The 25691-nt window shown below is 38.7% G+C and overlaps 1 protein-coding gene across 4 annotated transcripts in view; it reads right to left on the reverse strand.

Annotated features, from left to right (window-relative positions):
• The window catches only part of LOC144632797 (coiled-coil domain-containing protein 33-like), a 31017-nt gene that overhangs the window by 3830 nt on the left and 1496 nt on the right, over positions 1-25691 (reverse strand). The window contains exons 3-28 of one of the 4 annotated variants that reach the window (XM_078491531.1): positions 22741-23031; positions 21466-21699; positions 19981-20205; positions 18932-19096; positions 18067-18459; positions 17407-17498; positions 16802-16968; positions 13293-13426; positions 12841-12950; positions 12198-12302; positions 11418-11509; positions 6716-6966; positions 5851-5984; positions 5377-5448; positions 4988-5107; positions 4581-4717; positions 4022-4061; positions 3555-3608; positions 2758-2838; positions 2226-2340; positions 1773-1861; positions 1592-1669; positions 1065-1118; positions 870-927; positions 265-335; positions 90-130 (exon numbers count right to left, since the gene is read on the reverse strand). In XM_078491531.1, coding sequence (XP_078347657.1) covers positions 90-130; positions 265-335; positions 870-927; positions 1065-1118; positions 1592-1669; positions 1773-1861; positions 2226-2340; positions 2758-2838; positions 3555-3608; positions 4022-4061; positions 4581-4717; positions 4988-5107; positions 5377-5448; positions 5851-5984; positions 6716-6966; positions 11418-11509; positions 12198-12302; positions 12841-12950; positions 13293-13426; positions 16802-16968; positions 17407-17498; positions 18067-18459; positions 18932-19096; positions 19981-20205; positions 21466-21699; positions 22741-23031 — 3403 coding nt within the window. Of the gene's footprint in view, positions 1-89; positions 131-264; positions 336-869; positions 928-1064; positions 1119-1591; positions 1670-1772; positions 1862-2225; positions 2341-2757; positions 2839-3554; positions 3609-4021; positions 4062-4580; positions 4718-4987; positions 5108-5376; positions 5449-5850; positions 5985-6715; positions 6967-11417; positions 11510-12197; positions 12303-12840; positions 12951-13292; positions 13427-16801; positions 16969-17406; positions 17499-18066; positions 18460-18931; positions 19097-19980; positions 20209-21465; positions 21700-22740; positions 23032-25691 lie in introns of all 4 variants that reach the window. The other 3 variants (XM_078491530.1, XM_078491532.1, XM_078491533.1) reach the window with 3 other exon arrangements.

A 25691-nucleotide genomic window follows, 5' to 3' on the forward strand; every position in this document is an offset into this window, starting at 1 on the left:
ACAGCTATAAGTAGATTTACAGTTGGCAAGTTTTTACAAACTCGTGTTAACATCACAAGAAACATTTAAAACTCGCAGGCAAGGCGTACCTTGGTTTCTTTTGCTTGGCTTCAGACGTTCTTAGCAGCTCCTACAATGAGGCAATAAACATGTAGACATTTCTAAGCAAAGACCAGCTTTTTTCACAATCGAACAATATTTATCCTCCTTTAGTGTTTTTTTTTTTTGTAAAATCATGCCTAAACATCCAGAGATTGTCATTACCTTGTATTGCATTACTTCTGCTTGCAACTTCATGTTCTCTTCACTAAGAGTCCTGTATGTTTCACTAGTTTCTACAGGTTGTCACAAAGAAGAGAAGAGTTATTTAATAAATGGCAAAACGACTAGCAATCCGTCAAGTGAAGCAATACTCTTTTTGGAGTAAAGCGCCGGTAGTGTGGCCCACCTTTACTTCTTATTTATATTCACGACTATCAAACAGACAAAATAGGTGTGCAGCTCGAACTATGAGTCCGAGTATTTAATGCCGTCCTCAAGTACCCCAATGTTAAAACGTACAGTTTAGTTCCGCCGAAAGTAAATACATTTCAATGCACCATCAAATTATTGAACTCTTAATTGAGGGCCATTTGAGATTGTTTGGACCATGACTTTAGCACGCATGCTGAAACACGCACACTTTCTTTGCTTAATATCGACACATTCTGTGGCCCTTGCAGTACAAGTGTCAATATTCTGTAGTCCAACTCTCTGTGGTTAATCAATGCTGTTGTAGCATCATCACGTAACTAACTAGTCTGAAATATCAGTCGTCTTCTAGTCCTAACCCCTGAGAAGACGGTTGGCATTCCAGACTAGCAACTCACCTCCATTGTACTGTCCCTTTCCTTGTTTGGCTAAAAGCTGCTCAAGTTGCACAATAACCTGCAGTGAAATAAGTGTTTCAACCACTAATTGTAACTATATTTTTTTTACAAAAAGCATTAGTTGTTATTTCTCTTAAATTGGTTCTGTGCTTCAAATTAATGTCGACACACTTGACATTTGTAATGATTTGTTACCTTTTCTTGTTTCTTGCAAGTGTCCTGAATTGTCTTTGTCTTCTGGATTTTTCCCTACACAAACATCAAAATACGATCGATTACATGGATACTGGAAAATTCTACTTAAGGACAGTATTTTCAATTTAAAAGCTAAAAAAAACAACTGCTGTGCCAATGCATGCTGCCATTGTCAAAACTCTCGAAACCTTGGTTCTACTTCATGTAACACGCGCTCTAACAAGACCATTGCGAGACAACAGATAACATTAATATCGTCAGAAGAAGGTTCGACACAAACTGGCCTGGTTATCGAATTAAAGATGAGGGTCACCAAAGAATTGTTTTTTTGTGTTATATATGATTAAATTCTGCAAGTTCAGTTAGTAATATTCAAAGTGACAGAAAACTGTAAAGAGAATTGTAGCTTGAGATCAGATATTTAAAAGCTATGGTGCACTTTCTGATCAGTAAGAATCCACTTAATTTTTAAACTGTTGAAGGAGATAAGATTGCTATGAGATTTACTTTGTCAACAGGCTTCATACCTGTAACTTTTGTAAAAGTGCTTGTTGACCTTCGTGAGCTTCTTGCAGCTTCAAAAACTCCTTTTCCATTTCGTTTTTCTGCCAATAAACAAATCTGGTCAATCACTTGCCAATGTACAACTGATATTGGTTATATTTACAGAAACGCAAAAATGAAGTGCTGACAGGCACGTAAAGTCACCTTGATGAGGTCGTTCTGGAGACGCTGAAGTCTGGTTTGTAGTTCTTGCTTCTTTGACGATTCATCCGCTAATTTCTTTTTTAAGAGAACTGTAAATTTGTCCAAAAAACGAGTCGTGTTAACTCTCAATGTAGCAAACAAAAAAGTACTTAAACATATATCTAAATGAGGTAAATGTTTTTGTCACTTTGTCGGCAAGCAAGACGACTGTTTTTTTTTTGCCAATTTGAGCTAACTACACCACGAAGAAAACCATGAGCCGTCCCGTCAAAAAAAGAATTGTGTATCTTCGGTAACGATTACATAGAGAACATTAAGTCCGGGCTGCATTTCAGCCCAGACGGAACCTTCCCCATGTAATTACCAACCTCCTCTCAGAGGATTTGTTTTGGAAGGCGGGTTGAAAACTCTTCCCCCCTCCTCCCAAGAGCTTCTTAAGAAATTTAATCTTACCAAACTTCTGTACCAGCTCAGAGTGGGTCACATTATCCAAGTCTTTTGAACTGACCATCAGCCTGGATATCTCATCGTGCTGACCCAACTCTCTCCTTAGCCTACTGTTAGCTTCCTGGAAGATTACGACCAAGTAAAGTACGTTATTTCACCACGTAATGATAACTAGGGGAAGCAGCTGAACTCCAAGACACACTATGGACTTTGCTCCCCAATTACAGGAAGAGCTTTATTAACGACTTCGTGATAATTCCCAAAAGTTTCCTGTTCAGATAGATAATTTTAAAAAGAGGGATAAGCCTGTCAGGTAAAGGGTCACCACCTATACATCAAATACACAATACGATAGCTTTGCAATGATAAGAAGAGCCAACAACAACATTTTGGTTAACCCAGTACAAATATTGGGTTGTATTCTGTGATAAAGTTTGGCAGAAAAGGTTAGAGAGGAGAAAGAAACCTGTTCTATCAAAGTGAATCCAGAAAAAAACAAAATCAGCATTACTGCATTAAAAAAAATTCAACAGCTCACCTCTAATCGTTTACAATCTTCCCTCACATGAAGGAGATCTGTTGCCATCTTCCTCATTGCTGTTCTGTAGCGATCCACTTCCTGCAAATCCCATAATATGCTCACTTCACAACGTTTCTTATGACAGAAAGATATGAAGTGTATCTTTGCACTAACGCTAAAATCGGAATTCGATTCCCTACAGACTATGTAACTTAATATAGTTACAAGCAAAATCAGAAAAAGGCAGGATTTATGTAGAAACATAAAGTAAGTCTGGTAATAATTTTTTATAATAATAATAAATATATAAATAAGAATATTTTTTTTTATATACCGACAACAGAAAACTAGAATGTGGTGGTACACCAAGACAATTCCTTAAAATTATCAATCTCTTTATGTTTATAGGGAGACGCGGTGGCCTAATGGTTAGCACGCTCGACTCCGAGTCGAACGGCCCGGGTTCGAGGCCTGGCCGGGGCACTGCGTTGTGTTCTTGGGCAAGACACTTTACTCTCACAGTGCCTCTCTCCACCCAGGTGTATAAATGGGTACCGGCGAATTTACTGCTGGGGGGTAACCCTGCGATGGACTAGCATCCCATCCAGGGGGGAGTAGCAATACTCCTAGTCGCTTAATGCTACGGAAACTGGGATAAGCTCCGGCTGTATGGGCCTCATGGCTCGGAGACAGACTTTACTTTACTTTATGTTTATAACCCGTCTTCTTGACAAGGCATCAATATGTCCCACACAGAGTCATGCAAGAATGATCCGTGTAGAAAATTTAAGAGTTAAAGGTTGCATTATATTTACCTTCATTTGGTAATCCATGACAGCAAGACTCCTGATGTCAAGCTTTCCTCTGATCTGAAAAAGGATAATTCAGCAAATTGAGTGTATAAGACTGCAGGGATCAATCTCTATGACTGACTTGCTGATTAAAAAAAAGCAAACTTCAAGATTACATAAATGGATGAGTTTCACGATCACTAAAGTCGTGTTTCTGATAAGATTCATTTTTAACAATCTCCTTTCTTTCAAAAGCCTTTGTCGAATTTCTACATGAAGCTTACATTACCTAGGACCAAAAATATGCAATGGACGTCAAGAGTACCAGTGCTACAATAGTCGTGAACTTCTTCTCCATCTTTGCTTCCAATCATGTTTGAACTACATACTCAAACAGTGAAATAAAAATGGAACGCAACCTTAAACCTTGGAGATGACGGAATCAACCGATAGTTGCAGATGTTAACAATAAAAATTGAAACAGTACTTACTTCTGGAGGAATTTGACTTGTTCCAGCAGCATCAACGTTTCTAGAGGAGAAAAAAAAGCACTTTTATTATCAGTTCCAATTGCTATAATTTCTACCTCACTTTGAGGAACTGACTGAACCCCAACATTGGTGAGAAAAGGTTCTAAACAACGTCAAAAATATCCTCTCAGTGAAAAGATGACAGCCCATTCTTTGGATTGGTAACAAATGCTTCTTCGTTTTTCTGCTTGGTTAACTGGAATAAGAAACTCTTTCGGTACTAATACGAGAATTAACCGGAAACATTGTTTCTTACCTCCACCCCACCCAGATCTGATGGCAAGCCACGAGTGGATATGGTCGGGTAAGTGTGATCTGATTACTTGCATTAGCAGAAAAAATCTTTTTGAGTGTTTTTTACAAAATATTCTTTATGAATTCCATTTTGTGAAAGCCATGTGTAGCTTTATACATATGGGTATGAATGCAATATAGATGGGTTGAGTCTGAGGTCATTCAGTTACACCTGCCAGAAACTTTTAGCTTCTTCCAAATATAACAGTGTTCACTATATCCTCACCCTCTATCTGTTGGGGATGACACGTTCGCCAGTGGAACGTATTCCTTGACCGGTTCTTGACTTGGTGCATTATATAATGAGTGAAACTGTGGCAGAATGGTTTTCACTGCATTCATTGGGGGGAGTCCATAAGGTGGCTGAAAATAATAATGAAAAAAAAAAATCGTTACAGAACTATTACGCTCGATTTCCGCCGCCTTCTCGAGTCCGGTCTTTGGGAGAACCGTGGGCTCATTTCCCCGAAAAGCGGCTGGAAATCGAGCCTACAGAACTATCAGCATTACGGTAAATACACAACATGAACAACATCATTGTCAATGTTTACAGATAGAGCTAGAATGGGTAACCTGGTTAGCACTGAAGTTGGGCAACACAGACATTGTCAAGAATCTTTAAAATGAAAACACCTGTTCTGCTGTCTCAGACTTTTGAGCAGGTAAGGACTGTCCTAGCTGTGATGCCTCAGGCGCTGCTCTGAAGACAGGTAATGAAGACAAGTGGGCAGCAGATAACAGCTGGTCTGGTCTCTGTAAAAAAAGTTACAGATTTGAGTCTTAACAACCCTTGGGAGCAGAGAGAAACCCTACAGCTAATCATTGTCAGTGGCCGACAAAACACAAGCACACTTGGTTGGATGGAACCAGGACCTCTAAATTCTGACTTAAATGCACTAACAATGAGCCAGTCCTTACGCTGATTAAAAGAGGTGCTTCAGTGCTTTACCATTTTTCTACCTGGACTTTTTAAAAACTGCTTAAGAACACTTAACTAGATGTAGCCTACTTTCCGAAAATACCTCATTAGTGACAAGTCTGAGTACCATTCCAACTGTTGGACCAGTACCTATAGCTGTTCTTAGATTAGAGCCCTGAAACAAATACAAGTATTCGTGAGTGCAAATTAACATGATTTATTAGATAACTAGATACTGCATGCAGTAGGAGTCAAGTTGAAGGACAAAATATACAGTACTGCCACACTTGTTAATTAATGTTCTGACTTTCTGTAGTTGAGGTACTTTATTAATATATATCAGCTTGCTTCGGCAAATTCTAACATGACTTTATTAAAAAAATAACATGTAACTACAGTGGTTGCTTCGTGGTCATTATACTCTTCACAAATTATGCCCAGATTTTGATAACTCTCATCGATGGCAAGTGATGTAGAAAAAATCACATATGAATTAGTGTTCAGCCTCAAACAAGGAGCACAATGGCAGTAAAATGAGTCAACGAAGAAAACTTTGGTTGAAATTTTTGTCCCTTACCTCAATTGGCAGATTGTCTACCCTAAGACCCAATCTCCCACTGTCCCACTGTAAGCTTGATAATAGCAACTGATCCATTGTTTGATAAGAGTAACCAACAGGGCTGGTTAGCTGCCAACAATCTCTAGTCATAGCTAGGATAAAATCAATACCATTTGAATAAGGTGGTAAAGGTAAAACCCATTTCAATCTAAAAAATTGGAAGAACCAGACTGCTCACTGGTCAGGTGCCAGTCCAGATTTTCGTTCTGCGGCATTTTGATTTAAGCAAGTTAATAAAATACTATATTTAGAGAGGAGCTGTTTTTTATGCAGATCTTACATCCAGGTCGAATTGGAATTTGAAAATGTTGGTCTGTGGAGGGAAGAAAACTGGAGAAACCGGAGAAAAACCCTCGGAGCAAGGACGAGAAACACCAACAAAATGCGGCCATGTAAGCCACCGGGCTGGTTTTGAACCCAGGCCACACTGGTGGGAGGTGAGTGCTCTCACCTCTAAGCCATCCCTGCTCCACCAGGAGCAAGTAAAAGCACTGGTACTCCAAGAGGATGGCATATTAAGACCCCTGCTGGTTATCCCCCAAAAATTGTTAAGATTGTCCCAACAATTTGCTTGCACTCATTTATGTCATTCCGTGGCCAAAAAAAGCCAAAGTGTCTTGTCGAACAGCAAACTGGCCAGACATGAACTCAGGACACTTGATTAGTGTTACTAACTCTGACTTGATCCAGTGCACTAACCATAAGGGCAATAGGCCGGCAATAGGCCTCACACATAGGATCCATGTGTTTAAATAGCAAACTATATATCACACACAATTCCAATCTGTATTACAAAAGGGTATAGCAGCATTGCATATCTTACCAAGTGAAGCTGGATAATATTCCACAACTAAAGCTGATGTGGCAGTGAAAAGACTTGACTCATCTCCAAGAAAGAACATAGTCTGATTCCACTGAGGCTGTTCCTGAGGATCCCCAGCTGTAGTCACCTGAGGAGCTCCATACACGTGTGTCACTGCTGCTACAGCAAATGAAGTTGGGTGCGGTGATGGAAAGTGAATAGTAGTTACTGTTACCCCTGTTGGTCTTGGCTGAGCTGACAGCATGGTTTCCCTTGGGGTGGCAATAGAAAAGCAAAAATATGAAGCTAAATAATTATCTAAATAGTAACTATAGAGTAATGCTACCCAAGCTGATAAGACTCTTCAAAAGTAGTCAGTGTACTTATAGGTTTTAATACCCTCTTGGTCTCATGCATATTAGTAGTCCAGGAGCAAATGTCGCTGAAAAAAGTTCCGTGGGAATTTCGTGAAGATTTTTGCCGACCAGTGTAAAAGTGTTGTGGAGGGCCTAAGAGACCCGATAAATGTTGTCGGCACTTTTGTAACCCATGCAGACGGTTTCTATGGGGTGTTTAAATGTGCCCTGTGTGGCTCAGCATGAAAACGAGGCTGAAGTTCTAAATTGCTTCGCGCAAGTTCTAAATTGGTTGAAATATTGCCGTTTTTTGTATGTTAGGACGAAATTTTCCTAGTCCTTAAAATTATGAGATAAAAATACTATGTTTGCACTGATTATACTGGTCACAGGTCTTAGCCCTATTGAGACCGGGGGGAGGCGGCTTTTCACGCCCGCGCTGACTTTGAATGCTTATAACTTTTTCAGGGTTCAACCAAACGTTCCCAAACATTGCGGGTTTATCTAAAATTTAACCGAGAATAATTTCGTAGGATAGATTGTTGTGTAAGGAACTTGACATCACTACGGCAACGGCATTTTGACAGGCATGTTTTCCCAAATTTGTAATTTTCGTGTTTCTATTAATGAAAAATAACTTTAATGCAATTATTTTCACCTTTTTACGGGTTTTAAGCACACTTTTATTGATTTTGAGTACTTTTCAGTAATTTGGGGTGGTTTTTTTGTGTTTAGGAAAATTTTTGAAATCCAAGATGGCGGATCCAATATGGCGGCTGTTTTGACATTGTGATGTAATTGCACGTGATGCCGGTGATGTAGTCATCCCACGTGACGTATACCAAAAGATAGATGTTCGGACATACTATACATCCTATTAGCTTCATTGTGATTGCTGAAAGTTATTCTAGAAGCTACATGGTGGGAGGGGGTTCCCTCGGTCCAAGAAGGTCCAAAAAAGCCCGGTTTGAGGGGCCGAGCTAGGTTTTTTTTTAAAAAAAAGCTCCCCTGAATGGTAAGCTTTGAAACAACTGATTACTTCCAATATCAAATTAAGATTCTTAGATATTAATTACTATCGTATATTGTTTAAAACTGTGAAAACCTCGACATGTTAAGTTTAAAATTAACAATAACTGCAGCAACAGAAACCTATTGGGTGTGAGCTATAAGAGGTCAATGATGCCCATTATTTTGCAAAATGTCCTAATAGAATGAAGTGCGAGTCTTTCGGCTCTGAACGTGGACAAAGAGGAAAATCAATCGTTTATTGAACTTTTGTTTCTTAGGCGTTTCAAAACTAGACTGCTTTTATGTCTACTTAGTGAAAACCGGTTGAAAATTAATGGTAGAAAAAAACCGTTGTTATTACTTAAAGAAGCCTTGAGGTCTATAGAAATTTTTTCATGGCAACAGGGAAGTGAACAAGAAACCGCGATAGGATGGGATACCACTCTCGATCATATCAACCGTTGCATGAAGGTTGCAGGAGGACTTATTGGGATCACTCTAAACCTAAGTGCTAGGGCAAAGTTTTTCCTAAGGCGAAGCAAATGGCTGGGATGTCTTCACTGATGCAGCTTTTCATAACGACGCGAAGACAGAGTTATTGATTGGTTGTTGACCACAATGCGGAACTTTGCTAACCTGTTTAAAGAAAAGAGTAAAGAACTTTACAATTGTAGTAACAAAAGTGGTCATGATCATACCTGAAGCAATGAAGAGTGTGATCTTTGCCATAAAAGTGAGAGAGATAGGGCACTTTGTAAGATCTTTGCTAAAGACAGAATTCACTCGAACATAGTGAACCGCTGGTCCCAGAACAAATAAACGCAAACTTCTTCCTTGGAAAGACAGCGGAAAGGTATAAAAGTATCTTGCAATGATAAAGTGGTCGAGTTTCACGATTAATGATAGTATTCAAGAGCCGGACCGGGCAATCTACTGTGGTACCGAAATCTATGTTTGCACCCGACGGTATGATGCTCCATTGTTCCGCAAAGAGCTTGTTAATGATAATTCTTTACAAGCATGGAGGTGAATCGCAGCAGAGAACGAACACGGCTACTCAGAATAACGAAGATGACATAATAAATGTGGACGCAGGGCCTTAACTGCAACTACGAGTCCCAGCTGTTGACGCTATGGCAGAACTGCAGTACCTTGATAGGTCAGACGTTATCAAAGACTGTTCATAGTCACTGGCACTGGCCAGAACCACCGTGTAATTGAACTCGGGTCGATTGCTAGCGCTCTTGGCAGTGCTAAAATTGCAACACTATGTGTAGCCTGCGAATACAGCCGCCTCTCATTCGCTCCCGCTACGTAGTAGCGGGAGCGAATGATAGGCGGCTGTATTCGCAGGCTAATATAACTGTAAGTTTTTTCCTGATAGTCCTGCGTGCTGAAAAGCCTTCAGAGACACAGACAAGGACGTAATTAATGCTTTGGGATGTCTTGGAACGACGCTGTATCCAGAATAGAAGACAGTGGCTCTAGTAGAGCAGTATGTTTGCCAGACTTTTTAGCTCAGAACAAGCATCTCGAATCATGATGATTAAGACCTCATGTGGTAGATGTTCAAAAAGAACAGGCTACCACCTATGCAGAGTGCACTTTATGAAGCAGTTCTCTGTGCCCAATACTAGATCATCGCTTTTAACAACGACAGAGTATGCAGTCCTAAGTTACCACAGCCAGATGGTTACGGATGGAAAAATAGGAAGGAGGAATGGACGACTGTAGCGATGCGTAGAAAGTTCACCCACAAAACTTGCTACAATCTGAGAGGGGGAATGGGAGGGTCTGTAGACATATTACATAAATTGAAAAGACGGTTTTTACTAGCGTCATTAGACCATACAAAGGCGAAAGCCTTTTAATTTCGTTAAATTTCCCAACGCCGGGATATTCATTGATTCCTACTGACATATACTACGATTTCCAGTTGAGTATGACGCGAACAAAGTTTGGTGACAAAGTTTCAACATAACAACGGCATTGTTGTCAAGGGCAAACTTCTCTGTTTCCATTGGTAACTTGTCGTTACAGGTACTGACCGCCAAAGTTCTTGTATACAAGGAGGACCTCTCGGGAAACAGGGCAATTTTTTGATTGGCTAATTTCGATCCAAGATGGCGTCAGTTTTAATTGAGCAATTTTTTGATTGGCTAATATTTTGAAATTTCGATCCGAAATGGTGTTAGCTTTTGTCAGCTTTACGAAACGCTAAATGTTCTTCATTTCAGTTCGCGAATTATTCATTTTGCACTTGAGAAAGATATATTATTTAAAGCTGAAGGAATTCTTAAAGCTGCTAGAAAATCCTTGGAGTTGGAAAACGATAAAATTTCAGTTGAACAGTAACTCTAGCGAGGAAGGTAAAGTGACGCACGTTAAACATAACGTCAACTCTCAACACAGATCTGTTACCGTCGATATAAAACAGCTAAGGCATAATATATTTCGTTATTTGTTTCTTTTATCGTTGTCTCTGTGAATATATTTTTTATTTGAAAGTGTAATAAAGTGTTGCTGACGATATTTGTAGTGTTTGTATTTATTTAAGCATCGAGATTGTCGAGCAAGGCAGTTACAAAAACAAATTTGTTACCAATGGTAACAGAGAAGTTTGCCCTTGACAACAATGCCGTTGTTATGTTGAAACTTCGTCACCAAACTTTGTTCGCGTCATACTCAACTGGAAATCGTAGTAACTTGGAAACTGTTTGGCGAGGGGACGGGAGGCACTATGGTTCCAGGTCCGTTCCAGGTTCAATGAACCACAAGAAAATGCCGCCTTGATTTCATGGTAACGTAATCGAGAGTATCAATATCAGTTAAGATATTCAGCCTCGTTTTCATGCTAAGCCAAATAGGCGATGTTTTTCAATTCCCCTCTGAAGGCCTTTGCACGGGTTACAAGATTGCCGACAACATTTATCGTGTTCCTTAGGTCCCCCTTAACACTTCTAAGCTAGTCGGCAAAAATCTTCACGAAAATCCCACGGGAATACCATTGCTCCCAGACTATAGGGTCATATTAGCCTTGTAAAACACTTCTATTACCACCAGTTCTGAGATGTTGGTAGTACACCAGGATAATTTCACAAAGATGACGATTTTCTGCATTCTGGTCATCTATCTGCTTTTTAATGTTCTAATAATGAAATGCAATTAATGAAATGTTGATTTTTTTTGTTGAACAGAAACTGCACCAAACTGTGAGTGGTGAAAGCTTGCCAAAGGTAATGGTTCCAACAAGCAGATGCAGCGAATTGCAACTTCAGTGTCAACTAACGCTTTACATTTACATTGATTCCTGAAATGCTGTTCAAAGCAACTTTATAATTGATTTAATATCTTACTTGTACTCTTTCCAGGCAGTTACAATTCTTCCAGTGGCAATAAGTGGGCCCATTTGGCTACTGACTGGAGAATCCAACCCACGAAGTAACACCTAGCATAAATGTAAAACAGAAAAAAAGAAATTTGTGAAAAGGTGGATGGCGTAGCTAGTGCTTTACTACATGAAAGAGGTTAAGCACACGACCCCACAAGCATTGTGCTTAAAACCTGATCGTGTTTAAATAAGGGTGATGATGATGATGATGATGTTGGTTAGTCCTAACTTGTGTTCAAATAAAGGATTGGATATGAACCTCTCAAATGCCTTTACCAGGTTGTTTCTTTAAGGGCATACAAAGTGTTTGTATTCAATCATGAGCCTCTCTACGGGTACCCACGGTCTTCGTTTTCTTCACAATTTTTTTGCAAATCTTTGTTTTCTTAAAGCAGTCAAATGCCAACATTCAGAAATTTCAGATATTTTCTGTAGTGTTTACGAATTTTACAGTTTTATATCAGAGTGTTCAATTTCATCACACAAATTTTGGTCAATTTCAGATCTTTGCTTCAATGTTGAGATCTTCGTTTTTTCCGCAGTGATCTCCGCATCTTCTATTTCTTCAGTTTTACCCACACAGATGCTCAATCATTGTCCTCCTGTTATGTGTGTGGCACAAATTACATCCTACAATGTCAACAAAGAAGGCAGTATTGAAGCTATCCTTTGATCAAACATGTCAAACCAATGTTCATCTCAAACACAAAAATTCAAAGGCCAAGATCTCATACACATGCATTACCTCCAAGCCATACATCTTTGAACCAACAGAAGGAAGTGGTAACTTGTCCAGTTTCTTCATCAAGGTGATGTACAGTCTAATATCACCACTAAGCTCTGAATTTGGCTGTCAAATAAAAAGAATTGAAATCAAAACACTTAACAGTTATTAAGTGACTTGACTTAAACCCTTGAGTTCTCATTAGAACATGGGTTGTCCACCAGAGATTTCCATCTTCCCCACAGTTGAGTAACTAACTCAAAGTTGCTAATAAATGGTTCAAGTATACCGGTATGTAAACGACTGTTATTCACCCTGGGTTTTTGCTTAATATATAGGCCTGTACAGACAGCATGGTTCCTTACTCTGTACAAGATGATAGTAAAGGTTTTTCCCTGATCCAAAAGAGGCAACAACCCTTGCACCTAATCAGAACTGTTACAGGTGGGATTGCATGGGATGCTATCCCATTGCAAGTTACTCCTAATCATTTTGTCAGGTTGCTCTGTAAGCTGACTATAGTTCTAAACACACTGTAAGAACAAAGAATCTTGCTCAAGAACATAATGCTAGAATTTTCAGCCTCTAGATCTTGCACTTGACATTTGAACCTGACAGTATGGCCACAATGTGTCCCAAAAATATTTTCCAAAAATATCATTACCTGAACGAGCTCCAAATGATATTGATGAAAAGGCTTCAAATGACCAAGTGGCACTGTATACTCTGTAAGTAATTCTTTGCTGGGATGGTCTGCTACCAATAAGATAACGACTGTCCAAGAAAACAAAAATATACATCACTACCTAGTGAATACCATAGTTTCTTGGGATTTAATACCCAGTGAATAGCATTCTCCACCCTTTAAACAACTGTGGCCTGATGTTTGAAATAGAAGTATTCATTTGCCAATTCTAGATGAAACAGAGTTGCTATGGTATATGATTTACTACAGAAAGATGTCCCAGTTTCCAAGCATTTAGAGATCACTACACTTATTTCAAAGATCCAAGTGATGTACTGGCATAAAATCCAGTGCTTTTAATTTAGATTTGAGCAGGAACATGGGATTGGAAAAAACTTGCTTATGACATTTACACCATTCAGATGACAAACCTTCATCTTTAGATTCCTCCTCCTTAACCTCAATCAATAGCAGTTCTTCCCAAGAAGGAGAATGTGTTGGCTGAATAGCAGCATGGGTAACAGATTGTCCCATTTGCATCTGAGCCTCTGCTTTGCCAGATTTCCTGTAAAACGGGTACACAGTGAACCACCATATACTACTAAGGTGCATTACTGTACACTGTTCTTAATATGGACCAACATGTTTAACCCAAACACCTCTTAAATGGATGAATTCTTCAGGGTGAATTTAAAATGGGAGGCTCAATAGCATGTTTATAGCCCTACAATCCTGGCTTAAAGTCTTTGGAACACTTGCCAAATTGCCAATTTGTGACAAATTATTATTCAAGTGTGAACTCATTATTTGATTTTCTGATCCACCCCCTCCTCCCTCCATAGTAAGGGACCGGTCATTATTTATGTAGAGGGGGGAGGGAAAAAAAGAAGGGGGGGTCAAGGCTATTTCAGAGTGGCAAGAGGGGGGGCTAAAATTTTTTATAAAGAAGTTTAGGGGGGGATAAGCAGTTTGAGGTGGGTAAAACAGTTAAATAGAACAGTGCAAACACCATATGTGAAACAGTGAGATGCTAAATTGTACAATTTTATGCTATTTCTATTGTTTTCTTTTGTTTAAACTCCACTATTATGTACAACTTTAGTGATTTGTATTTTACAGAAATACTGTTTTCACTCTAAACTCCATTGTTATCTTAAAATTAATTTTAGTTAATAAAGAAACCAGACCTTTATAATCTGCTTTAATATCTGGTTTGACTGAAATTATTTTCTTTTTACAAAATGATTATCACTGCAATAGCCCAAGAAGTAATAAAACATGATATTTATGACAACAAGAATTCAAAGTAATCCCTTTACAACTTTAGGAAAATCATTGGAAAGGAATTATATTTTGCATGGATATTACATTTGTGTTCACCATGAGAGCATAATTTGTAAAAACTACCACTTTTCCAAAGTTAAGGAGTTAATAATAGAGGTATGTTTACTATACACATAACTCATCCAAAAATTTGCCGTATTGCTGGACAAGTATCCATAGCAAAGAAGCCTTGGTTGACTAAGTGTTGATCCAGCCTTTTTGAATTAGAACAAGTGTGCAATTAAGATTGTATGTAACATGCATTTAATATGAGAGTGATAAATGATCGTCGCAGTGAATTTCCAATTTAAGCAACTGGAATAAAGAAGCCTGAAAAAAATTCAGGGCTTCAACGGGATTCGAACCCGTGACCTCCGCGATACCGGTGCGATGCTCTACCAACTGAGCTATTGAAGCCACACATTGGGAGCGAGGTCAATTGTGAGTTCATATTTTCCCGTGAGAGGAGTGAAATGATGTAATGTATATGAAATGATTCATATATGAACTGCGGATGTATATGAGAGTGATAAATGATCGTCGCAGTGAATTTCCAATTTAAGCAACTGGAATAAAGAAGCCTGAAAAAAAATTCAGGGCTTCAACGGGATTCGAACCCGTGACCTCCGCGATACCGGTGCGATGCTCTACCAACTGAGCTATTGAAGCCACACATTGGGAGCGAGGTCAATTGTGAGTTCATATTTTCCCGTGAGAGGAGTGAAATGATGTAATGTATATGAAATGATTCATATATGAACTGCGGATGTATATGAGAGTGATAAATGATCGTCGCAGTGAATTTCCAATTTAAGCAACTGGAATAAAGAAGCCTGAAAAAAATTCAGGGCTTCAACGGGATTCGAACCCGTGACCTCCGCGATACCGGTGCGATGCTCTACCAACTGAGCTATTGAAGCCACACATTGGGAGCGAGGTCAATTGTGAGTTCATATTTTCCCGTGAGAGGAGTGAAATGATGTAATGTATATGAAATGATTCATATATGAACTGCGGATGTATATGAGTGATAAATGATCGTCGCAGTGAATTTCCAATTTAAGCAACTGGAATAAAGAAGCCTGAAAAAAATTCAGGGCTTCAACGGGATTCGAACCCGTGACCTCCGCGATACCGGTGCGATGCTCTACCAACTGAGCTATTGAAGCCACACATTGGGAGCGAGGTCAATTGTGAGTTCATATTTTCCCGTGAGAGGAGTGAAATGATGTAATGTATATGAAATGATTCATATATGAACTGCGGATGTATATGAGAGTGATAAATGATCGTCGCAGTGAATTTCCAATTTAAGCAACTGGAATAAAGAAGCCTGAAAAAAAATTCAGGGCTTCAACGGGATTCGAACCCGTGACCTCCGCGATACCGGTGCGATGCTCTACCAACTGAGCTATTGAAGCCACACATTGGGAGCGAGGTCAATTGTGAGTTCATATTTTCCCGTGAGAGGAGTGAAATGATGTAATGTATATGAAATGATTCATATATGAACTGCGGATGTATATGAGAGTGATAAATGATCGTCGCAGTGAATTTCCAATTTAAGCAACTGGAATAAAGAAGCCTGAAAAAAATTCAGGGCTTCAACGGGATTCGAACCCGTGACCTCCGCGATACCGGTGCGATGCTCTACCAACTGAGCTATTGAAGCCACACATTGGGAGCGAGGTCAATTGTGAGTTCATATTTTCCCGTGAGAGGAGTGAAATGATGTAATGTATATGAAATGATTCATATATGAACTGCGGATGTATATGAGAGTGATAAATGATCGTCGCAGTGAATTTCCAATTTAAGCAACTCACAATTGACCTCGCTCCCAATGTGTGGCTTCAATAGCTCAGTTGGTAGAGCATCGCACCGGTATCGCGGAGGTCACGGGTTCGAATCCCGTTGAAGCCCTGAATTTTTTTCAGGCTTCTTTATTCCAGTTGCTTAAATTGGAAATTCACTGCGACGATCATTTATCACTCTCATATACATCCGCAGTTCATATATGAATCATTTCATATACATTACATCATGCATTTAATAATAAATTACTTGAGGCATATAAAGGGAGATATGAGGTGGGGGGGGGGGGGGTCATCACGTAAATATTGAATAAAGAAGGGGGGGTCACTTACTACTTACATGGCCTGGAGGGGGGGCCTTACAGAAATTTTGATCTTTCCAACATATTTTTCCCTCCCCCCCCTCTACATAAATAATGACCGGTCCCTAATGTGGGACTATTGGGCCAGGGTGTGGGAAGGAGAGGTGAAGACAAAGACCATTTGTATGCAAAAATGCGAGGCATCTCAAATGGTTGGCCAGGATCATAGGTTGATTGGGTAAGTACCTGCTATTTTAATGTACTGCAAATAGCAGCTATGTACATGTGAAACAGCACCACTAACTCACTTAACCTGCAGTGCCTGTGGGACAGAGTGAAATAAAGATTAATAATAATAATAATAATAATAATAATAATAACATTCTGATCTAGAGTATGTGTTATTCACAGCCACTTTAACTGTTGTTTGATTGACAAGTGATCCCTACATAGTGTAAACCCATTATCTCTCAAGACAGCTTCATTAACTTTTTTACGTACCCTACAATGTATGGCTTAGGAGGCCTTCCATCTGATTTAAATGGCAGTCCAAGAGCCCCATGAGCTAGAACAACCGCTTCACAATACCCTTCCCTTGCTGTGTAGCTCCCACACAAGTGACGCACAGGTATACTGTTCACATGAGAACCAAGGGCAGACTCCTGGATCTGACAATCACATACAATACAATCACTTTGTTTGTCCTGGAATCATCCTGGCTTCTGATCAGATGGCTTATGAGACTTAGCAACAAGAGCATACTTGGGAAGGATATAATAATGCAGATGACACAAATGACCTAGCAAAGAGGAAGTGGAAATGGATAGTCCAAACTTCTGAGGGTTCCTACAAAGTACACCATCGCAAAATCGTTTTTTATCCCAATCGTAAGAAGAAAAAGAAAGGAAGAATGCTAGGGAATGCATGGAGATGATCAGCTAATTCCAAAACTGAAGAAGAATAGGGCTTACCTGGGAGATGCAATCAAGTTAGCCGAGGGCAGGGAACTTAGAAGGGATGCTGTCAGTGTGATACATATGAGACTAGGCAAGGCCTCATATTTCAAAACAAACTAAAAGTATTTGTAATTACAGGACACTACTCACTGTTTTGATTCCCAATGGAGTATCCGGCGCAGTTGAAGGACCTGGCACAGGATCCCTAGGAACTGGGAGTTGCTGTGGCTTCTTAACAGGCTCTGATGGCAAAACGACTGAATTTCACATTTAAGACACTTGGAAAGCTATCATTGGATGTCACAGTCATCAAGGAAATTATGCTTTCTGTCCAGTTCTTACAGAGGCAAGAAAATAAATTATTGTGCCTGTCCAACTTTGTTAATAAATAACAACCTGAACTAACAAACCTCGCTTTTTGTTTGCTGTTTTCAAATGGTAAATTGCAAAAGGCAAATTGCGTGGCAAGTCCTTGCTTTAAAATAATCATAAACAAAAATTGTCTTTACTACCCAACTAAACAAAATAATTATTTCTCACTGACATACCTAACATTTCTATATTGATATTTTTATGCTTCTGTTCCCAATAAAAAATATTTCTTAATATTATAATTAATTCTCATTAGAGACTGGTAGGGTAGGCACTGTGTAAATTGACCAGCTTTGCCTAGTTGATGAGTTTTTCATTCTCATTGCATGTCTGCTGGTGAATTTAAGTATCTAGTAGACATAATATAGTAAAGAGAAATCACTCTCCAACTGAGAATTAAAGTTTTCCATAATCAGTAGTCATGGTACATATGGTAACCTCTCTGTTTCCATGTGTCAGTGCTGTGGTTGCCCCGAGTAACACGCATCTCATCCCTTTCCCTTTTCCCAGCAAAAACGGAGCTGTCTTCTGCAGTTCCATAGCCTATCTGCTGTAATTCCGGTTCTGTTACAGACTGATAATTCTCTGTCACAAGGCATACTGGACTTCTGTCTATGTGATAAGCCTTAGGTTGTACCCTTTCACCCTTTTGCTTTCTTTTCCGTACAACTCTCCCTTCCTCTGCGGTGATCAATATCTTATCCTCTGAATGTTCCTCTCTGTCTATTTCTGCTCTACGTAACTGCCTGTGTGAACTATTTAGGACTATATTTCCTGCCTGTTGCTGTATATCATCAGGAGAATCTCTCGTACTCTGGTTAATGTTCTGCCCTAAGACACAAGAAAACATCTTCTTCTAACAAGAATTTTCCATTTTATCACTATACCGTATTTTCTCGATTAAACACCGGGCCCCGAATAAACGCCGGGTCTCCAAGTTGTATTTTAAAATCAACCCCTTAGACAATTATTAAAGGTTGAATATGCTTTAAAAATAATGTCTAATTATATAGCTGTCAAAAATAATGAATAAAAATCATTTCTTAGAAACATAGGGCTTGAAAAAACTCCTGAATTCAAATAAACGCCGGCCCTATAGGGCCAAGTTTGAAATAAACGCCGGGGGCGTTTAATCGAGAAAATACGGTACCTTTAATAATCTCACTCAGATTTTTTTAAACAATATAAACAGCAAAGGCCGGTGCAAGCACTGCTAAAAATTGAGACAACAAGCAGTACTACCATTTGGTAACCTCTTCATTTAAAAAATTACAAAATGCAATTTATTGTTGCTGAAACTTACATACTGAAATCACCTCCCCACTTTCAACAATATCTTCATCAACTTTTTCTCTCTTTTCTTTGTCCTTCACCTCAGCGGAAAACTCACTACACATATAGCTACTTATGCACAAGTTAGCTAAACTGCCTGCCTTTTCTTGTTTCTCAACTAGACAGGAGTCACTACCTAAAATGATACAAAATTAAAGCTACCAGTAATATAAATGTATCTGGCCACTTAACACAAGATCTAACAAATAAACTTAGGGTGGTCAGCGCAATTTATTATTATCATCATCATGGTCATCATCATCATCATCATCATCATCATCATTATATCTCAAACTTTCAAATTTGATTGAACAGTGCAGTGTAAAAAACATGTTCACTTTACGATAATGAACATGATACTTTACTTAGATGTGTGACATTCTAACTATATACTAAAAGCATGCCACCAATGACCCTCTTAACATTTCTTGTGAGCGATAGCCGATTCCCTCTATAGCCCGCGCCTGCAGGGAATCACAGTAGTTGTATTCATCAAACCATGCGCAAGACTCGGCAACGATACACGTTGCTACCGGTAAGTCTCGCATATGGTTTGATGGATCAGCTACATGTACTGTGATTCCCTGCAGGCGCCCGCTATAGAGGGAATCGGGCATTGAGGTTGAAGGAAAGTAATGGATCCATTTTCCAAGTTAGAAAATACATGAGGGTAGTACAGATACTTAAAAAAGCTGCAGCTGCTTCTCATTATGTTGTCAGAATTAATTTCATTACCCTTCATGATTCAGTTGAAAGCTGAGGTAGTGTTTAGATGTAATATTGTTGTTTGGTTGATTAAAAGTATCTTCGTCGAAACAACCAACAAACAAAGCACTGTCAATGCACCCCATTATCATAATGTGAGTGATGCTGGATTCAAGTAAAAAAAAATTAATAGTACAAAAGAGCTTAACTGACCATTTGATAATTCCATATTATGTTTTAAATTGAAGTATTTATTCAAAGCATGAAATATGAACACATATCAACACCTAACCACAACTTTCTTCTTTTACTTACATTTGCCTACATTAATTTTGTGCTGTGAGATTCTTCCTTTCTCCTTGATTTTATCAAGTTCTGACACATCTACAGTCTCATTTCTGACCTCTGCAGACTCCTGACTAGGACAAAAGTTGGCTAAGCTTCCTGCTGCATGCTGTGTTAATAGTAAGGACTCACTAGCTGACTCATCTGTTTCTACTTTGTCATCATATTGCTGATCAAGATCTCTCTTAAAATCACCTGCTGGAGTTATTAACAGAACATAATTCACACTGCATAGTTATCAGTCTTGTCACTTTAAAAAAAAACAGTTAATGAAAATATCTAGGATATGAAAAACGTGCATTATAGGTGAGTTGCATGTAAGTAAGTAAAGTCTTTATTTAATGAGGGTAGCACTACATTGTAAAATAGCATAAAAATACTAACAAACCAGTGCCCCTCAATAATTATTTACAATAAAATATAAAAAAACACAGAACAATACGAATATTAAAACTATGGATAAACTATGAAATATTACGAATAAAAATACAAGAAATACGAGATAAAAAATTAAAAAGGTAAAAAGAGTAAAAGTGTAACTAAATTACAGAATAAAATGATTTAAAAGCTGCTGTTCTTTAAAAATTCTCTTCCAAAGAGATTTCCTAAAAGCTCTAATCGTTGATAATTTTCGCATAGATAGGGGAAGGCAGTTCCATTCTTTACAAGCAGTCATGGTTAAAGTTCCGCCAAAATCAATAATGTGTAACCACAATAATTGCGCAAAACAAAGATGCATGTAATGTTGAAAGCAATCATACAGTTTTTGTAATGTGTCATGCAAGGGCATATATGATGTAATCATCTCTTTTTTGAGATCCAATCAGAGTTTCCTTTTTTGATTCAGATTCAGATTCACTAAGTTTAGTTGAGCATGCAATGCAAAGATGTAAGACTTCTTAATTAAACCGTTTTTGGCTTCGTCTGTTTGGTTTATATTACAATATTACAACACAACAGATACATCAGATGGAAATTTAAAAATTTCTCTACTTATCTCTGTGTTGTCTTGGATTGGTTGCTCAATAGTTACAAAATTCTTTTTTTTGCTCAAGTAACCAACTTATGCATCTCTGTCAGGTGGAATTTTTATGTCAAATCTTAGGGTCTCTTTTAGGAGACTAAAGTAAACCATTGACATTTATTTATGGTGAACACAAAGAGCTTCTGCTTGTAATTGGGCTAATAAAAGCTACATTTTATTTCCTTTTGTTAAATGCAGGCACCTGGGTATCAGCTTATTACTGTTCCACTGAGTAAGGTCAAAACTGCTTTCTGCAAAGGGCAGTTTTTAATCATGGAGGATTAATGATAGGGACCACTAGTACTAGTGGTAACTGTATATAAAAATTTCTATACCTTTTTCTACACAATACTGTATAACGCTGTTTCTACTAAGTCCAATAACTTGAACTGTGATATTTTTTCTAAAATAATATGGACACTAGTACTTACATATTGGTATATCCCCTTTTGCATCAACAAGTCTCACTTTGTCATCTTTTAATGTCTCCTCTTTCTTAATATGATCACTCTCAATCTTCAGAGATACTCCTCTTGTCTCAGATACTTCAAACTCGCTACTTGAAACTAAGTTGGCTAAACTTCCTGCATTTATTTGCTTCCTCATCAATGAAGTTTTGCATGACAATGTTTCATTGCCTAACTGTTTAACTTCCTGTTTCACTGCTATGAGAATAATAACCATTAGAAAAGTAACTATACAGTTACTGTATTTATTTGATTAAGCGCCCTGGGCGCTTATTAAATTTTTGGACCTTAAGAGTGGACGCTTATTCGAGATGGGGGCTTATTTGAGGTTGGGTGCTTATTAAATTTTCACCATTTTTAGCAAGAAGTACTTTAATTTTGCAAGAAAACAATATATAATAACAAAACGTGAATATGTATTGCTGTTATATACTAAGAAAACTCAGTCTTTTGGGTAGCCTCGGGTAGTCTCTTTGTAGTACTTAGTCAATTTCATTCTCAATTTCAAAATTCCTCTTGTGCCCTCTTGTTAGCGGGGTGGGGGTGGGCGCTTATTCGAAGCTGGGCGCTTATTACTTTTCTTACCTACAGGGTGGGCGCTTATTCGAGGTGGGCACTTATTCGAGGTTGGGCACTTAATCGAATAAATACGGTACCAAAAAAACAGCAAAATGGTTCCCAAGTTTTGAAGATTTTTCCCTGATTAACATTGGTTTGCAGCTATTTATAGAATGGAACACCTTGGTAGAAAAGGAATTAGTCCTCTGCAAATGGGTTTTTAAGCTTCATGTGACTTCACTATCAATGAAAAGTTTGTCGACGAGTCATTGAATCTTTGCAAGCTTGAAGGCATGGCTTTTGCTGTTTTTGCATCAAGTGATACTGCTTCAAATTATGTAAATATAACTCTGTGTTTCAATTGTCAGGAGGCTAAAAAAGGGACTGTTCCCAGGGGGGTACTCCTGATTGTAAATGACGGGGATGATAGAATGGAGGCAAAAATCAGAACCCAATACTTGCCTAATTTTCCAACCCCAAAAAAATCCCGGAATCGAAAATTTTTTAAACCCCAAAAAACCTGCGATCATCTCCATCATTTACAGTCCAGAGTACCCCCCTGGGGGAATGTTAGGAACTTCCTAATGGTTCAGGAATGGGCTACCAACACCTGTTTATTTGAATCTGAAGACGCTCATCTGTATATCTATTGGTAATTTACAGCACAAGACAAGAACTTACTTGTTTGCTCAGGTTCTTCATATATAAGTTTCACAGCAGCTCTAACAGCACCACAACTAGTCCAAAATCCTTCACCCTCTTGTACTTGACTTAATGTAATATTTGTCTCAAACTGATACAGTTCATTGGAATCTTTAGAGGATGGTGTGGCCTGTCGCACTGCAGAGAAAAGAGCACCTCTTCTAGGAAATACGTCAAACACAGCCTCTCCATACTTGTCTCCTTCGTGCATGGGATTCTCTGGAAGACGAAATGCTTCGACCACAAGTTGAATGTCTCCATCAGCACTCTCTGACATTTAAGAGCATACAGAAGTATTAGAGACTGTTTTTTTTTTCAATGGACGTTTCAAAATAGGGTTGCCTTTGTTTGCAATGACCATCTTTGATCTCCCACTTGCAGTGTATATTAATATTTTATTTTCTTGGGGTTGGTGGTTGTTACAAACAGTTTCTCAAGCCTGAAAGGAAGCACCTGCATTCTTCCAGTTTGAGCAAAAAAGAAGCCAGCTAACAAGCTTAATATGGACTCCTTACTCCATGGTAATGGGCGGCGGAGGGGGAAGGCAATGGACCACCTAAGGTTTTTGTTTTATAAGGTACAGGTAACAGCAAAATTAATTTAGAGAGCCCTGAACTTTCTCTACAAGATAACATCAAATGATGTTGATGTTATAAGATCCCCCATCTTGAATTTTACTAATTTAGGACAACAAGTTTCAGAGATACCAAAGGTGGATGGCCATTAAATTTGCTTGTGCCATTTTATCAATTTGGTGGAGGTAATGGGACGACCTGATTTAGTGAAAGTGGTATAGGTTTGACCGTAAAAATTGGGAAAACCTGCTATCCCGCCAACTGGCTTATCAGGTCAAAGCTAATTCCAGTTTCTGTAGCAATTTAAGGGGCTAGGAGTATGAGGATACCTAAACTTCAAGCCAGGATCCGAGCCAGGATTCGAGCCAGGATCCGAGCCAGGATCCGAGCCAGGATCCGAGCTAGGATCTGAGCAAGGATAATTCAGACCTCTCAAGTCTCACGATTTTGTCGTGAGACTCACGGTTTTCAGTTCAATCTCACGGTCTCACGATGAGACAGGCAAATCTCACGATAAACAGAGGCACAAGCTGAAAAGATGCAATTTCTTGTATAATTTAATTTTTGGCTTGCTTAGGTGAGTCTTGCGCCAAATTCTGTGCAAATCCACAGTTAAACAAACCAAGCTTTTCAGTTTTAATCCATCTGTTCGCTGCCGCGCACTGGAAACACAGTCCATGACCATATATAGAAGAAATGTTCCAAATTAGGTAACCATCATTACCAGTCTCTCGCATTTTGATCACGTTTTTTTCAATTTTTTTTTATTTTATTTTTTTAAAAAATTTATTTTTTTTAAAATTGTTAATCATAAGCAGGATACAAACACTTTCTCTTTATTAGGACACGTGTTTACCTGGTTTTGTCTGCCGGTCGATCAATCTCCAGATTTTTACTGAAATCTCCAGATTTTTTTACATCAGTCTCCAGATTTTTGGTGTTTTGAGGTTGAGAGGTCTGATAATTAACCCTTTGAATGCCAACCCAGATACAGGCTTGTGACCGGCGGCCATATTGGATTTTTCACACAAATTAGTTTCTCGCAATTTAAGCACCTAGGCACTTTATTACTCTTTTTAGTTTTCATTCTTGGACTAGAAAAGGCACTACAGCAAGTATATATATGAATTGGCTAGGCAGTTACAACTGCTATGGCAGCCTGTTTGTATTCACAACAAAACACTGAAGTTGTTCGATACCTTCGATTTCTTCTCCGCTTTCATGGTCGTCCTCTGAACCTGAACTAATTTCATTGCAATCTAAAACATCGTCACTCTATCCCTTTCTTTCGTTGCTAAAATCAGAGTCTCTATCTGCTTAAACTTCGGCTAAAACTTCCGTGGTTTTCATCCGACGTGACCTTGCTGCCGACGGGGCCGCCATATTGGATTTACCATATGTTGTGCCAACAAGTGCCAACAATGCAAAATTCTTTGGTCAGCGGATTCTTAAATGCTTCCCAGATCCTTTGAAACGGCCACGGAAAAAATCTTCGAACGACCGAGAAAACCAAAACAAGGCTTTACAGAGGACGTATATGTTGCAGTTAATTTTTGATCTCAGTTAATTATTTTTTTAACTAGTTAGTTTTTTCTAACTAGTTGATTTTTTTTTTAACTAGTTAAATAATGGGGTTAGGGTTAGGGTATCATATATTTTAAAAAAATAGTGGTTCACCCAACGTTTCCTACGTGGCACAGTGGATAAGGGGTTGGACAGCAAATCCAGAGGTTGAGAGTTCAAATCCAGTGCAGGTTAGTAAAAAAATAAAAATAAATGATAGTACTTAGGGGAGCGGGATAACAGCAGATAGTAGGGGAGGGTTAGTAAGGATGGGGGGAGGGTATGAGATATCAAGGGAGGGGAGGTGTTCTACTTTTTCTACTTATTAACCTAGAATAAAAAAAACTAGTTAGAAAAAAAAACTAACTAGTTAGAAAAAAATCAACTAGTTAAAATAAAAAATTAACTGAGATCAAAAATTAACTGCAACATATATATACGTCCTGGGTATCTGAGGCTCATATTTCAGGACGTATATAAACGTCCTTGGCATTCAAAGGGTTAAGAATGGGACTAACTATTAAGCGCTTTGGTTAGCCTGAATGGCACTCTGGTTAGCCTAAATAGCGTTCGGTTAGCCTAACTAGCACTCTGGTTAGCCTAAATAGCACTCTGGTTAGCCTAACTAGCACTAAGGTTAGCCTACTTTAGCTTGAGTTGCTTGCGGTTAGCTTTTATAATAGGGTTAGGATTTCTATCTGAAAAAAGGGTGGATCCTAGCTCTGATTCTAGCTCAGATCCTGGCTCAAATCCTGGCTTGGATCCTGGCTCGGATCCTGGCTCGGATCCTAG

Source organism: Oculina patagonica, chromosome 12 (assembly GCF_052425735.1).
Source record: "Oculina patagonica isolate OP01 chromosome 12, crgOcupat, whole genome shotgun sequence".
Taxonomy (NCBI): Eukaryota; Metazoa; Cnidaria; class Anthozoa; order Scleractinia; family Oculinidae; genus Oculina; species Oculina patagonica.